At 48.8% G+C, this 12,672-nt stretch overlaps 1 protein-coding gene across 1 annotated transcript; it reads right to left on the bottom strand.

Moving 5' to 3' along the window:
• Positions 1–2,699: 2,699 nt before the first annotated feature.
• On the bottom strand, positions 2,700–6,211 carry COX5B (cytochrome c oxidase subunit 5B). The gene is made up of 4 exons (XM_066639515.1): positions 6,033–6,211; positions 3,972–4,042; positions 3,263–3,362; positions 2,700–2,927 (listed from the first exon to the last, which is right to left on the bottom strand). Exons 1-4 carry the CDS (start codon positions 6,133–6,135, stop codon positions 2,818–2,820), a joined length of 384 nt encoding a protein of 127 aa, XP_066495612.1. The 5' UTR covers positions 6,136–6,211; the 3' UTR covers positions 2,700–2,817.
• Between the last annotated feature and the right edge of the window lie 6,461 nt (positions 6,212–12,672).

Raw genomic sequence — 12,672 nt, 5'->3', positions numbered from 1 at the left:
ATAGCTATCTTCAGGTAGCCAAAAGGCTATCAGAGGGAAGAGCTAACTTTCTGCTGTTCAAAAACAGCAGCATTAGAAGCAAGAAACTACTAGGAAGTGGACTTAGGCTAGATGTGAGGAAGAATTTCCTACCTGTAAGAGCTGACTGCCAATTTAACAGTCACACTTGTCTAGTTGTGGGTTCTCCCTCACTGGAAATCTTCAAGGAGCGGCTGTAGGGATGCTGTAACAGTTGCCTATACTGAGCAGGGGCTGGACTAAATAACCTCTGAAGTCCCTTTTAACTCTGAAGTGGTATAAAGTGTTAAACCTGAGTTCTGCACAAGGTTTCACCATGCAGTGCTAAACAAATACCTTACAGAAAACAAGTGACAGGGTGATATGAGGAAGCTGCATAGAAGAGCACATTTTCTGTTCTTGACTCTTCCAGGTTCGGTTTTTCCTACAACCTTGCATTGAGGGAATTGGTGTTCCTTGAAAGCTTATAGGGCAGTGGTTCCCAAACTCCTGCAAGGAATGTGTCCTGATGGCACTGCAGCGATCACAGTGCCATGGGGCCCCGGGGTCATTTCAACATACCTGAGGAGGTTCTGAAGCCTTCCAGAGGGTCTTAGAGGCTCACAGCCGTGCCACAAAAAACCTCTACAAAGGGCAACAGCACCAAGATCTCGTAGCAAAGCATGTACTTTAAAAAAAAAGTTACTAGGAATTGGCTGTTGAGGTTCTTTGACAGGGTGTGGGGAAGGTTCCATAAAGGAACTATGTGGTCTGTATATTTTACTTTTAAATAGTGATCTTTATTGCCAAGAGGAAGCTACTAAAAGCATAACCCTTAAACTGGGTTCTATTTCTGTTTATTTACAGAAGCTATTACTTTCAAACAGAGCAACAGCTTTTAACCACCTTCAGTTTAAGGAAGCTGTTGAGTAGACTTGCTGCTTCTCCTGTGCCTGTCAATAGTCACCTTAGCAAGATTTTTTTCATTAGAGACTCAGGGCCCAATCTTATCCAACTTTCCAGCAGTAGTGCAGCCGAGGCAAGAGAACAAATCTTCCATTACATTGTGGAGGCCTCCATAACTGCCTCCCCACCACAAGATGCAGCACAAACCGCATTGGTGTGACTATATCAGGGCTGGAAAGGAATTCATCTTTAGTTGGGATCTGTTCCCACTGTCAAGCTAACTCCCCTCCTTTGCAATCTTGCTCACCAACTAGAGTTAACCTAGTTAGCAGAGAACTAAGGCCCTCTGCTACAACGTGCAAGTAGGTCTGTTACCAGTTTGCAGCCCAATGCATCCCACACGCTTGTTTTAGACACAAGACTCTTTCAAGAGCACAGCGTAGCCCCTACTATACAGTACACAGAGTGTAGTGCCAGTCCACAATTTAACACTTGCTGCCTCCTGCCTTTTTAGAGCTTCTTGCAAGGCCTGGCACCTTCTGTCACATAGCAAGCCCCAGACTTTGAGAAGGCTGGAAGAAGGAAAAACCAGGAGACATGCTGTGGATTGCCAACCACTCTGCAGAACACACTTGGAAAAGCATGTCTAAAATACATGCTGGAGTCAATGCAGAATTATAGCCATGTGGTATGCCAAGAAATGTTGGCTTCCAAGCCCATCCACACACCCAGCACCTACACTAGCCCCTATGGAAGAACATGGGATTAGTTTCTCAGGAATCTGCAGCAGCCCCCCCCCCCCACACACATGCAGTATCTGGCTTCAAAAGCAGACACATGAAGACTTCCTTGCCATGGTTGGAACCCAGGAATTTTCCAGGTTCCCTATCACAGGGAGAAATTATTTAAGAGGTATATCCCACCTTTCCAAGTCAAAACAAATGCTCAAGGTGGCTTACAATTCAAGAACTAAAGATAAACAATAAATAAAATCAGGGAACACAACCAATTGGAGGAGGGTAACTCTTTATAATCAAAGCACTGATGTAGAGACATGGGACAGACAATGACACATCCCCCAAACCCAAGGAACATGTTTTGAGCCCTTGCCAGAAGACCATGAGGGAGGGGGAAGTTCTTAGTTTCCCCATAGAGAATTCCAGAGTTGCAGCACCACTATAGAGAAGACTTACCCACATGCCACCTTTAACTCCAGATAAAGGCAGCACTTGAAGGAGAGCCCCCTCAGATGACCTTGCATTCCCCATTTGTCTCTATAGGCACTGAAGATGAGCAGAGCAGGTAACAGGACTATTACATATGATCTTAAGGAGCCAGTGATGTTTTTCTGCAAAGAAGGAACACCTATAGCAGGCTTGCAAGACTATTGCCAGGATCATGAAGGGCTGCTAGTGACAGATACTCCTGCAGTTGCAACTTTTGAAGGGCCCCCCCTTTCCCCAGAGCCTAAGAGTAGTACAGGCTGATCTTCATGTTTGGTGAAAGGGTAGGGGTTACTTCTTTAGCCCAGCACTGGAACAGCTGCAGTTGTGTTCCTGAAAGAAACCATTCTTTACTGACTTAGCTCCCCTCAATAGCTAGATAACCATGTGCAAGTAGCTCTTTCTCCCTGACACACACTTCTCCCATTCTGATGCAGGCACACATGTGAGATGCTGCATGGCTCCCTTCCACCCATCCAGCTGCCATTCTGCTGCTCCCACCTCTTGGTACATACAATACTTCGTGTTTGCTTTTTCAGCATGTCAGGAACACAGAAGTGATCTATTCACACACGGAGTCAATGACTTTTATTGAGCTACAAGGAATTGTTACAGTACATCATAACTAAAGGGCTGCTCAGTCCAGCCTTGGATCCCAGAAACCATCATGGAAACAGGTTTTGGAGTGAAGTCACGGCAGTTTGTGGGAGACCAGCTTGTAATGGGCCCCACAGGAAGGGCAGCGCTGGGGCTCTCCCTTGTGCAACCAGAACCAGATAACTGCACTGTTCTCTTCTTCACCTGCATTGCATAGGACAAAAAAGCAAGTTAGAGAAGCACTGGAAAAATGCAAAACAAACATGAAGATGTCAAGGAAAACAATTTTGTCTAGACAGTAAGGGGTGCCTGAAGGCCATTTGAATACTATTAAAATCTGAGGAGAGGGCCACTGCAGCTAACATGCTCCAGCCCCAGCATCATCTCCAGCCCACAGAAATCCTTCTATCCAGACTCAGACAGGTGCCATCTTCCTCAGACAACTGCAGCTATAAACCTACAAGTGAGTGAATGTGTATTGAGAATGCCCTTTAAGTGAAAGAGTGAGCAGTTACCCTTGTACATAAGGAGACACTTACAAATGCAGCCCACAATCCTCTTGTCAGTGATTGAAGGGACAATGTTGGGGTCCTCCTTGGTCCCAGCGTACCGTTTAGGCCGCAACATGCTATAGGGATCCTACAGCCAGAGAGAGACAAGAAGAGAAGACAAGAGCTGGGGGTGAGAGACCCAATTCAGCCAGAGCAGATGCCCCAAGTCCCCAGCCTCTCACCACCCTCAGCTTTTTGGTAGCACATCAGCTGCTAATCCAAAATCATTCCTTTGGACAGTTTTCACTTCAACTGAAATTGGTCCAATTTCATCATTTACAGGCAGGGAAGACAGTCTCCAGGCCACAGTACCTATCCTCCAGTGAACCACACCCTGCCCACTCTCACTACAGTACAGGAAACAGTTTGTCAGGTGCTGAAGTCAATAGCTGTAGATTAGGTTAGGACCACAAAAGAGTTTCTGTCCTCAACCAGAAACTATGAACTTCAGTATGTTGCACCAGAACAGGCCCCATTTAGCCCGCCCCACCAAAAAGGTCAAGGTGCAAAGGCATCAAGGGTCAGACAGTTAGTGTTACCCATTAAGCTTCTTCCAGCTGCCAGGTTATGTAGTGTGAGACAGCTACGGTACCAATCTTCAGGAAGAGAGGTCAGCTAATGGAACAAACTTGTTGCCAGTACCCATTCATATAGGTTTATTGACCAAGGAAGTGTCTCATTCTTTGTTTCTACTTACCAGGCCCTTCTCTAAAGCCTTTAGGACCTTCCTTTCCAGACCTGTAGCCTGTTCTTCATCTGTGGGGATACCTGCAATGAAGGAAGATAGATGAGCAGTCTGAGGCAGAAGATTCCTCCCTGTCTGTGTTCTCTCAAATCTCCAAGGGAAGTGCACAAAGCAATATGGTGGTGGCTCTGGAACTCTTGGCGATGTCATCACCAAGCTCCAAAGCACCAACAAGGAACGGTGCAGGCTTGAGTTCCAGATGTGCGGCCACTGCTTCCATACCAGGCCATTTCTTCACAACCCATCCCACTGAAGAAGAAACAGTGTTCCAGTGGCTGCTTTACACATCTTCAAAAGACACCCACTATTATCAATCACTTTAACACCCAGGAAACCCTCAGCACTCCTGACCCAGGAAGTTCTGGGATTTCTACCCCCACCTTTCTAACACAAAATCAAGGCAGCTCGCAAGTATTATTAGTAATGCAGTACATATCGTTTTATCTCACCCATTATCTCACTCGCACAAGAACAAAAAGAAATGTGCAAGAGCAGTACAAATAGTTTAAGGTGGTTTTGCCTATCACACAATTTGGTACTAAGAACTGCATCTCTAGCCACGATTTATCAGTGCACCTTTACACATTTTCGGAGCCCAGTAAGCTTTTGCTAGATTAGGCCCACAATGCAATTCACAGAGGGACATCTTCTGAAAATTTTGCAGCCCTTTCTGTATTGGAGCCAGTCACCAGGATTCACCCGACGAGTCTCTTGCATAAACAAAAATCAGCAAATTTAAATAAAGAATGCACATTCACAGCTAGATAAATGTGGGAACCCCTTACAACAGCCATTTTTAACTGCTGTGCCAGAAATGGTCTGCAGACGTGCAGCAGGAGTTTGGGGGAGGGATGTTAATTAATAGGGCCACTGGGGGATGTGATCCTCCCACCAACAGTGTGTGTCAATTGTCATAAAACAGATGGTGCGCCTTGACAATTATAGTACTTCGTTAGTGTGCTGTGAGACAAAAAAGGTTGAAAATCATTGCTGTACAGGAGGGTAGACTCAGATATACTTTAGGGTAGCTCTAAATGCTAGGCATGACAGCCAGGGGCTAGACCTCCATTTTAGACCCAAAAAGCTCAGTTCAAGTTTCACCACAGACACTATACAGAGCCTTAGACACAGCCTCTCAGCCTTCATTTTCCTATCTGTCAATGGGATTAATAATCTGTCTCACTGGTAGATTCTACCTCAGGTAATAATCTATCTCACTGGATTGTTGGCATAACAGGATATTGGTGAGCACTGGAATCCATCACTCGTGTTACAGTTACTGGCACAGCTGCCAATCTCGCCCTGAACAAGGAGTGGCGTTCTCTAAACTGAAAAGAAGCTGGTGATTGGACTCCACACTAGACAGGTGAACAGAACAACTGAGGGGCAGCGCAGGGCACAGCGCAGAGGCCCACAGAAGCCCCACATCTCATCTCTTTGAGTTCCTACTGATAATTCCAGTTCCTGGGGAGAGAGTCTGTCTGTTCTGCTTGGTTCGTTTCTGTCTGACCAACACCCAGTCAGCACAGCACATGCCTCGCATGCAGAAGGCCCAGGGGTCTCCCACCATCTGGAAGGAGAGCCGGACCAGCAGGGGACCAGGGTCCGAATCAGTGGGAGGCAGTCAGCGGATCCTGCTCGACCACATTCACTCTGCTACAAAACGCACATGCCGGTGGCGTAGCTGGAGGGGGGCCGGCGGGCGGCCCCTCCCTTCGGAGCCATTCCCGGCGGGGAGCAAAGCGGAGCGGTGCGGGCGAGAGAGAAAGCCAAACGGCTCCTGGAAGGCTGAGCGCTCCGTCCCCCCCAGCTACGCCACCGGATGTGTGTCCCGGAGAGCGGCGCCCAGCGACTCATGAGCCTCTGGGACACACGTCCTGTAGCCGGGAGTTCCACAGACCAGCCGCACCCGGCTAAGGGACTGTCTCCTTCCGTCTGTTCAGGCCCCTCCCAGAGCCAGCGCCGAGGCCGCCAAGGGGCCTGTGCCGCTTCCCGGACTCCCCCCAGGCTCACCTCCACCCGACGCGGAGCGAGAGGCGCCCGCCAGGCCCGCGGGGTATCGGCCTCGACTGAGGCCTCGGAGAGCCCCACTCAGCCGCAGTAACCTTGACGCCATGGTAACCCCGCAGGACTGACAGCCGCAGTGCCAAGAGGCTGCAGCGCTGTTCTTCCGCCTGCCGGGGTGGGTCTTCCTGTCACATGACCCAACGGCCTCAGGGCAGGAAGTTCCACCCCCGACAGGCGGAAGAGCCCCGCTCCAGCGTCTCCGTACGGGGCGCCCGTAGATCACGAAAGTACCGGAATAACATACCTCATTCTCTCCATGGGGCACTTCCGCGTTTCCCTCAGCATCAGCGACCGAGGAACTCGGAGTTCCTAGAGGAGCATCTGCTATTTAGATGCTGCCCAGAAATAAGAGCAAAATTCCATTTGGCTGAGACGGGCGGGGTGTAAATGCGACCAATAAAGAAAGACATAGAGATAAAAAAGGCAGGGAGGTGCAAAAGAGGAAGGAGCATTTTTTCCCCACACCACCTAAACTTCGTGTTGATATTTTTGATAGTCTGGAGTAAGGCTGACCCGCCCACAGAGAGCACCGTGGTCAAGGTGCAGGCTTTCAACGCTCACTGGAAAAATTAGTCTGAGTCTAGACGTTTTCTACCTCTATAGCGAGATATTTCACGTGACCAGCTATTAATAGTCTTCGCGTGACTCTATCCTTTTTCTATGTCTACATGGTCAGTTAAAATTAGTATTTAGGTCACTTCCTATGTTTATGAGGGAGCTGTCACGTGACCAGCAATCAATAGTCTCTATGTGACTCTTTCTTTTTTCTACCTCTATAGAGAGGTGCTATCACGTGATCATCGATAGACGTGCCCACTGCGATGAAGGACTTTTGAGTGGAAAAGGCGGGGAAAGTGGGCGGGGCCTGTTGTGGGGGAGGGGCGGGGTTGGCGCCGCTCTTTCAGCAGAGGCGCCATTTTGTTGGCGCCAAAAGTTGCCTTGAGTGTTATGAGGGGGGAGCCCTTCTGTGGGGTGTTGGCGCTCAGCGGGTTTACTCGCGAGTAAGCGCACTGAGAAGTATATTAGAAACACCTCAACTCTCTTCTCAGAGCCCAGCCTCACGCCTGTGCAGGTCTACTCGGAAGTAAGCCCCATGACAGTGAATGGGGCTTACTCCCAGGTAAGTGTGGGTAGGACTGTGCCATCTAGCAGCATGTGGTCTTGAGGGCTCAGCCCAGCTCCCAAAGGAGAGTCCAGCCTGTGCTTGCATAAAACTACACGTCCCAGCAGCCGCTGCTCCAACCCCTCCCCAGGCAGCAGCATCCTCTTTAGGAAACAAGCGGGGGCACGTGGGCCCCTGGAGACGTTCCAACTCGCCTTTCAAACCGAAGCCTGCGATTGGCTGAGCTCCCATGCGGCGCGGCTACGCCCCCTTATCGAATTTGATTGTCTCTTGGAAAAAAAAGTTCGTCGTTGATTGGATGGCGTGTCGAGCGCGTCCGTTCTCGTTCGCTGATTGGTTCTCACGCCAGACAAAGCCCTTTTTGACGCAGGTTTTCAAGAGGTAGCCGTTAGTCGGCTGGAAGCCGCGGCACGTGCAGGAGCGCCTCTGGCGAGGTGGGACGCGCTTCTGGCTCGGGAGAAGCAGAAGACGCAGCGCTCAGGGGCCGTGGAGGCTTCCAGATGGGGGTCCATGGGCGCCCCAGGAGAAGCCGGAGTGGCCTTTGAAGGCGTGCTGGTCGTGTGTGGCAGGCAGGGCTGGCTCCTCCAGGAGGCTGGCTGAGACTGCTACCTCAGGCACCGGATTAGGGGAACCAGAGGCAGTGGGGGCAGAGTGCCTGCACCTGGAACCCTTGTTTGCAGGAGGGAATCTTGGCAGGGGCTGCTCAGCGGGGCTTACAAAACTGCGCCTGCCCACATTCCCTCTTCTGTGTGAAGGTTAAAGGCTGAGGCACTCTGCCCCCCCCTTTGTATCTGGTCACCCTATATCTGTGTGTGCAGTGGGGTCTCACTGAGGACTAGTCCACTGAGAAGGCTGAATTTCTGAGGCTTCCAACCACACACCCCTTGCACTGCTATGATGGTGCAGAGACCCCAGCACACATAGACAGGGGGTGACCAGATACAAAGGGGGATCAGAGGGCTTATTCCTTTAACTCTTGTATAGAAGAGGGAAACTTGGCAAGTGCCACCCAGCATGGAAAAGTAAAAAGCTACACCTGCCAAGGTTCCCTCTTCTATGCAATGGTTAAAGGTAGAGACACTCTGCCTCCGCTTTGTGACCGCTTTGTATCAGGTCACCATATGTCTGTGTGTGATGGAGTCTGCACAGTCGTAGGGGTGCTGCAGTGCTCCTCCGTGAGGACTAGTCTGCTGAGAAGGCTAAAGTTCTGTACCTCCAACCTCAGCATCTCTTGCATTCATATGAAGGTGCAGAGACCCAAACACACAGACATAGTGTGACCAGATACAAAGGAGGATCAGAGAGCCTCTACCTTCAACCCTTGTGTATAAGTGGAATCTTTTGGTGCAAATCAACATGGAAAGGTTTAAAAAGCTGCATGTTGTGCTTTGTTACCCCCTCAGGTTCTGTTCCGGATCCTCCGGTGGATATCAAATCAGTGGAAAAAATAGCTTTAAAGACCCACTTGTGGGTTTCTTGCTCCCCTCTTGTTACCCCAGAATGCATTGGTATAGGTGGTATATGGCATTCAGCTGCAAGATGGGGTGAATAATGGAATCTAGTGGAATGAAATTATCTAACAGAGTGAAGATAGGAAATGGGATTTTGGTGCTCTTTTTCCTAGTTACAAGGCATTTAAAAGTTGGCCTCAATATCAGCAGGTGCCAAATCAGTGAATACTGAGGTCCCTCCTGTATAGGCATGCTGCCCCACTTTGTTTCTTGTAAACCTAATCAGATTGGCAGGTTTGCCGCTCACATCTGCCCATTTGTCTCTGTTGCTCCTTGTACTGGAAAAGAAAGAAAGATGGAGAGGAAGGGAGGTGTGGGGGAGAGGAGAGTGGTGGGCTAAAGTGCTGGAGACATACTTTCCTTCCTTATTCAAAGATGCTAGCCCACCACTCTGTGGTTCCTTTTTCAGCCAGTCCTGTCCCACTTTCTAGCTCTGATGCTGCTTCAGTGCAGTTCCCATCCCCTTATCTTGAGGAGGCCTCCATGACTGCCCCCCCCTTTTAAGGATGTACCGCATGACCCATTGGCGTGGCTGCACTGGTGCTGGAAAGTTGGATAGGACTAGGTCCTTTGTCTCCCTCCTCCTTTTCAAATCGGGGAGTGGGAAGGAGCAGAGGCTGGCACATGCCCAGGAAAGGGGGGCAAGGTCTGGCATGCCATCTCAGGCACTGAGAGGTCCTGGGCCAATCCTGGTATTGTCCCCTTTGTCCAAGGGTTTGTGCCCAAGGGTTTGTGCCCTTTGTGCCCAGAGTTGTCATCTCTCCTCCCTCATTTTTCCCAATATATTTTTTTTAAAAACCACCCAAAGCTGTGAGCAGGTCTGTCTGCACATACATACAGGTTGATCGCCCCATAGTCCGAATTTCGGAATGCTCCAAAATCTGAAATTTTTTTGAGTGAAGAGCCAGGTGTTGCAGTGCAACTGGGCAAAGAATGAACTTGCCATTGGCACAGCCCAGAAATTTGGGAAAAAGAGTATTGAGTGGATGACAACACTGTGCACTGTGTTGTCCGGTGTGGGTGAGGTCCCTTTTTGTCACCCTGTGCACTTTCTGTCACTCTCAAGCTGCCTGTGCCACCTGTGCAACCTGACACCAGGGGTTGCAGCATGGCCAGCTACTGTGGGTAGCGCCCCAGCATTCCTTGCCTGTTTCCCCAGCTGGATAGTTCCCTGCATGCCTTGCGTTAGCCTGTTGGGGTGCTACCCAGTGTGGTAGCAGCCTGTGATGCAACCCTGTTTATACAAATTCAGGTTGTGTATCCCATATATTTATATAAATAGAATATTTGCATAAATAGGTTGTATTCCAAAATCCAACTTTGGAAGACTTATGGTCCCTAGCATTCTGGGTAAAGGGTACTCAACATCTGCTCAACAGGCTTTTGGAGGAATGGCTGGTACCTTCTTTCTGTTGCGTAGTGCTATTATTTCTTACATTTGCACTCCACCATTTCTTCAAGGAATTCAAGATCAGCATACCTGACTTTTCTCACCTATCTACCCCTTATAGCCTTGCCTGGGCTGATTTGCACAATACTACCCTAATCAGCCCCAGACAAGAACAGATTACTTATGCCGTCTTTCCTCCAAGGAGTTTGGGGTGGTGTACAAGATTCCTTCCCTCCTTTTGTCTTCATAGCAACCCTGTGAGGAGATGAGGCTGAGGGGAAAGATTGAACTGCCCCTTTACACCCACTGCTGTACCAAGAGAGTAGCAACTTTTATAGAGAAAAAATTCGTACTGTACACTTCTTTCTCATAAAATGAAAATAAGATCTGGTCTAACCATAGCAACTCCACACGTTGAGAAAAATCAGAAAATAATTATGAATATAATCTGGTAAGACTGATTGTATAAACACCCATGTTTTTATTACAGGAAATCCCAAGGTCCTTCCCTCTCTCTGTGACTTCAGCTATCCCATAGGAGTGCTAGATAGTGGGCCCATGTTACTCTTGCCAGTGAATGAGCTTCCTAGCCCCTGCATTATTTTTATGAGCCTCCTCCCTGGCCTTAGGATCTCTCACATCCTTTTGCAATGCTGTAGGTGAAATGGCGCAGCCCCTCTTTCTATTGACTCCAGTGCTGTAATGTCATAGAAGGCCCTAGGGTCAGGCAGGGGACTGCTGAGGGAAATGGCAAAAATGTTAGAATCCAAAGTCCACAAGCAGCAGCTTCAAAATTAAACAAGGTAAATATTACATTTCAGCAGGGGCTCTTCTGGATGACACCTTGTCAGTGCAGATTGTCGAACAGGCTGTGGAGCCTTTCAACAGACACAGACAACCCTTAGCGCTTTATTATTAATTAATTATTAACAGTATTTATATACCGCTTTTCAACTAAAAGTTCACAAAGCGGTTTACAGAGAAAAATCAAATAACTAAATGGCTCCCTGTCCCAAAAGGGCTCACAATCTAAAAAGATGCCAAGGAAAAGATGCCAGCAGACAGCCACTAGAACAGACAGTGCTGGGGTGAGGTGGGCCAGTTACTCTCCCCCTGCTAAAAAAAGGAGCACCCACTTGAAAAAGTGCCTCTTACCCAATTAGCAGGGGTTTATGTATGCAGGCAACAAAGTTCTTCTGGCCCACAGTTAGAATCGGTCTTCAGGATTTGAGAACTCCCAGCTGGAAGTATGATCTGCTCTGCCACGATAACAGGGCTCCTTTGATTGCTGGCCAGAAGGCTGTTTCTTTCTGTGTTGCAATTATTTGCAGTCTGGGCATAAAAGTCTTGGTAATAAGGTGAAAGGCTCCCAGCATTCTTGTCCACTGCAACTGGCAGGTTGCTTGTGTTCTGGTAATTAAGGCCAGCTAGGCCAGTCCCAGAACTCAGGAGTGACCTGCATGTAATTCTGAAAGCCTGATCCAGTGAAATGTCTCCTTTGTCTTGAAAAAGAAATGCACAAAAAGGCAAAGGGATATATGGTGATGGGGTAGGAGTAATAGATGTCCATAGTCTTGAGTATCTGGAGCGTTTCCAACAGTAGCTCCTGTTGCTTCCTGGATAATCTTGGACCAATAGGTGTTGCTGAGCCACACCTACTTCACAGGGTTGTGAGGACAAAAGGAGAGGAGGAACCATGTACACCACCCTGACCTCCTTGGAGGACAGGCAGTACAGAAATGTGAAAAATAAATAATTATATTTACTGTATTGATTCATTACATTTAGGCCATCCTTGCACCAAGGGAGTCAGGTTGACACATGTGGGAATGCGTCCCTTTTAATAGCTCTGTGAGGTAGGTTATGCAGTGAAGTAGGTTATGTAGGGGACAGTGGGTGGCCCAAAATCACCAAGCAAGCTTCATGACTGACCAAGAATCATGAATCTGAGTCTCCTAGTTTGACACACCAACTACTGCATCATACTTGGATTTTGAAAGAAAAGATGTCTTTATGTTCTTTTTTTCCAGGAGTCTGGAGGCTTTCCAGTGCTCTGGGCAGGAGAGAGAGGTTGCATTTGCCAAGTGGTGAACTCTTAGATCATTTAGGAGACTGCTAAGAGCAGAGACGAACAGGGGCTCTGGTGTCCTCTGGTCAAGATTTTCCTGCCATTTTCATCCAAAAAGCCGCAAACGACTCAAGGCCCTTCTCTCCAGATCAAGCTGGACGAGACAGCAGAGATGCCTGCAGAGAGGACCAGGAGGCCAAATTCTGTGGCCTCCTCTCTGGCCAGTGACCATCCTGTGGCATCCAAGGATGTGACACAGCAGTTGTGCCAGAATCCTCCTTCCAAGGCCATGAGCCAAGAGTCTCTAGTTCCCCAGCTGCAGAAAAGGCCATATTGCACTGAGATCTTCAGGCTCTGGAAGAATGCCCGCTGGTACCAGATCCCCTTGTCGTCTTTAAGGAGGCCCAAAGCAGGACTTTTCAGCCACATGTTTCAGGCCAGCCTGCAAGCATACCAGCAGCTTCGGAAGAGCAAGAGGCTGAAGGTTGGCCGGC

This window comes from Tiliqua scincoides, chromosome 11 (genome assembly GCF_035046505.1).
Source record: "Tiliqua scincoides isolate rTilSci1 chromosome 11, rTilSci1.hap2, whole genome shotgun sequence".
Taxonomy (NCBI): Eukaryota; Metazoa; Chordata; class Lepidosauria; order Squamata; family Scincidae; genus Tiliqua; species Tiliqua scincoides.
This window is presented reverse-complemented; position numbering and strand designations above follow the sequence as displayed.

Excerpts from the sequence above, each read along its gene's own strand:
- COX5B (XM_066639515.1), bottom strand. The coding sequence starts at position 6,135 with ATGGCGTCAAGGTTACTGCGGCTGAGTGGGGCTCTCCGAGGCCTCAGT. Across the intron at positions 4,043-6,032 it reads TCGCTCCGCGTCGGGTGGAG|GTATCCCCACAGATGAAGAA; the intron begins GTGAGCCTGGGG and ends CCTTCATTGCAG. Across the intron at positions 3,363-3,971 it reads AGGCTTTAGAGAAGGGCCTG|GATCCCTATAGCATGTTGCG; the intron begins GTAAGTAGAAAC and ends CTCTGGCTGTAG.